The following is a 3,106-nucleotide window of genomic DNA, read 5'->3' as shown; positions in this document are numbered from 1 at the left end:
ACACACACACACACACACACACACACACACACACACACACACACACACACGCATACACACACACACGCACACACGTATATATATATATATATACCAGCATAGCCATGCATCTATGTACATAGTGGGTCTATAGTAGTAGGGGGAGCTAGTATTTTAGACCAGCTCTCGTCGTTTGCTATTGGTATACAGGTTGCCTGAACTTTTGTTATAAACCGACCAATCTGAAATTCTACCCATGTATCCACGGAGTATAATGTCTATACGCGTCGCGCTTTAAAACAAAGAATCGCAATTTCCCTTCTATAAACCAGCATGCTACCAACGTCACTATATATATATATATATATATTTATTTATTTATTTATTTATTCATTTATTTATATATGCTTTCTAATTTTTGTACGATTTTAAACAAATTCCTTAGTGCTCCGACATTGCACTTGCAATAACCTATAGCTAATTGCGTACTGAACGTAGCGATTTTGTAGATATCACCGCTGGCTCACTACACTCCACCATTCCCTCGGGGTTTCTACCAGCTCTGTAGTTCTGTATATTCCCGTCAATCAATTATTCCTCAGGTAAGGCTAACGATTATCTCGCAGCGATGCTGCAATGCTGCTAGTTTACTTCAGTCGTGGTTATACTACTATATTTTACTTTAGTCGAGCTCAGATACGTCGAGCTGTTTTTTCTAGAATCGAGATTAATAATTATGTGTGTGTGTGTGTGTGTGTGTGTGTGTGTTTGAGCGTGTGTGTGTGTATGTCTACATAAACACATACAGAGAGAGAGATATATATATATCACCCGGATGAGATTTGCACGCGTTTTGTCTTGTAATTCTCGTTTTTTCGCGCGTATTTAATTTCCCGCAGTATCAAACGGCTTCATTAACGTGCTGCTAGAGACACGTGCCTAGCTGCTCTCGGTTGCAGCTGGGCAGAGAATCGCATAAGGAGGGATACAACAGTAAGCCTCCGCTAATTGTTCACCAATGTTGCACTATTTGGTCTCTAAAAAATGCCTTTTTGCGAATTTTTTTTCGGTGAAATTCGTCATTAGAGTGCACTCTTTTGCATTATGCACGCAAGTTAGATGCCTCATGGATGTCTAGAAAGGATTAGAAGTAAAATTGATCTTGTCGTGTGGCTGTGACATTCCGTCAAGTGGTGTAGCCATGGTGACCGGTTGGTCATTTTTGTGTTTTAAATTGATCCGACTACTTTGTAGAAATTCGCATCATAGAGCTGGCAAAAGTTTCAAGAGCATGAATCTGTAGTTATTTAACACGAATAAAGTGTATGTTGTGTATGCGACGAAACAGCGTGAGTATTTTTAATCAATTTCTGTTCGATGCTTATTCAGACCTGCTGCCTATGGACGCTTTCTACTGCTGTACAACACCATAAGAATTGGGTATAACAAGACAGACATCTTGCATGAACTTCGACGCTTCCATTTGGCGGGTGTCCTGCTCTAGCCTCTAATATTACCTATACCAGCCATTCTCTCTGAAACAGGACTTAGGCCCGCTCCTGATACAGGGCGAAGTGCTACAGAGGTAGAGCGCTACGCTAATGTGTGAAGGAGGCGGAACCACATGACGTATATATATGATAAAACCCATTTGCTGCCCAATTTTCGAAAACATCATTAATGCTTATAACCGCCGTGAGTCGGAATCGCAATAACCTTTGTCACAACACTTCGTGCGCAAAACCTATTGGGCTATATTTTATACTTATACGATGTTATGCTGATTTCTGATGTTATTGACAACTATAGCTCCAAAATTCCTTTTGTCAACACGAACGCGTGGTGGCAACAGCAAGATACGCACGGCAACGATACGTATGGTATATATACATACTGATAAGACGAGTACAGTTCTGCTTACCTCTCCAGTCGCTGCTACTCCTGTCGCCCGTATTACAAGAACGGACAATAACAAATATACTGACACGTCCACAAACGGTGCAGCCATCGTTGGGGGTTAGCTCGTTGCCTTCCGCGTCCGCCTTCTCAATTTCTCTTTCTCTCTCTCTCTTTGTATCTTTCTCGCGCGCGCCCTCTCTCGCTTGCTGTCTGTGCGTCTTTCGCGTGCGCCCTCTCTCTCTCTTTTTCTCTCGCGCTCTCTCTCGCTCCCTGTCTTTGTCTCGTTCTTGCACAGCAGAGACAAATCCAGACGACCCTGCACCGACGCTTTCTCTCACAAACTATAGCACGAACACGGAGATACCGCCTCCTTATATAGGGCCACGCGGGCAGGCTACACGCTTGAAACACAACGAGTCATCAACGAAGTTTCCACGCGCCAGCTGCACGCGATATAGAGCCAATAACCATCGCGGCGTCACGTGACAAGCACCTATCGATGACGTGTACGACACGGTGTGAGTTCATGCGGCTGGCGGCGGCGTTGCTCGCTCCGTCAATCGCTGCAGCAGCGCGCTCGCAGCGCACGCGCGGTCTCATCGCGTTTATTTTGCACTTGACCGCGTTTGATTGCGACAGTGACGGCGACGTGCGACGTTTATTTCTCCCCCCCCACGCCGCCGCTCGTAGCGGGACAACGCTCGCGAACCGCCCCCGCCACCGCCGCCAACGCTGCCGCCTCCTCCTCCGCCGCTGCTGCTGCTACCGCCGCTACCGCTGCTACCACAGGCGCTTGGAGCGTTTCAATAAAATATAATGCTAAATAAATACGAAATCTATTTGCTACCAAAGTCTGAATGTTTCTCTACTCTCGTTCGCCTATTATTGCCGACAATTTCCTGGAAATGCCGTGCAAATGCCGTGCAAATGCTCCTCTGCAATACACATGTAAACACGCACGCTGCCGCACACTGACACACATATATACACGGCCTTTACAGAAAATTGTCCGCAATAATAGGCGAAAGAGAGTATAGAAACTTGGTAGTACTAGTAAATGGATTTCGTGTTTAATTAGCATTATATTTTATTGACACGCTCCAAGTGCCTGTGGCCGCTACCGCCGCTGCCGCCTCCGCCTCCGCCTCCGCCGCCAAAGCTGCCGCCGCTGCTACTGCCGCCGCCGCCGCCGCCACCGCCGCCGTTGCTGCCGCCGCCGCCGCCACCG

The 3,106-nt window shown here is 46.6% G+C and overlaps 1 protein-coding gene across 1 annotated transcript in view; it reads right to left on the bottom strand.

Annotated features, from left to right (window-relative positions):
* LOC106812866 (feeding circuit activating peptides-like) overlaps positions 1-2,308 on the bottom strand; it is a 25,837-nt gene extending 23,529 nt beyond the window's left edge. The window contains exon 1 of the mRNA XM_014816858.1: positions 1,901-2,308. Within this exon, the coding sequence (XP_014672344.1) occupies positions 1,901-1,987 (87 nt within the window). The 5' untranslated portion in view covers positions 1,988-2,308. The remainder of the gene's footprint in view (positions 1-1,900) is intronic.
* Between the last annotated feature and the right edge of the window lie 798 nt (positions 2,309-3,106).

Source organism: Priapulus caudatus, unplaced genomic scaffold (genome assembly GCF_000485595.1).
Source record: "Priapulus caudatus unplaced genomic scaffold, Priapulus_caudatus-5.0.1 Scaffold695, whole genome shotgun sequence".
Classification (NCBI taxonomy): Eukaryota; Metazoa; Priapulida; class Priapulimorpha; order Priapulimorphida; family Priapulidae; genus Priapulus; species Priapulus caudatus.
The sequence above is the reverse complement of the archived record's forward strand: the minus strand, read 5'-3'. Positions and strand labels throughout refer to the sequence as shown.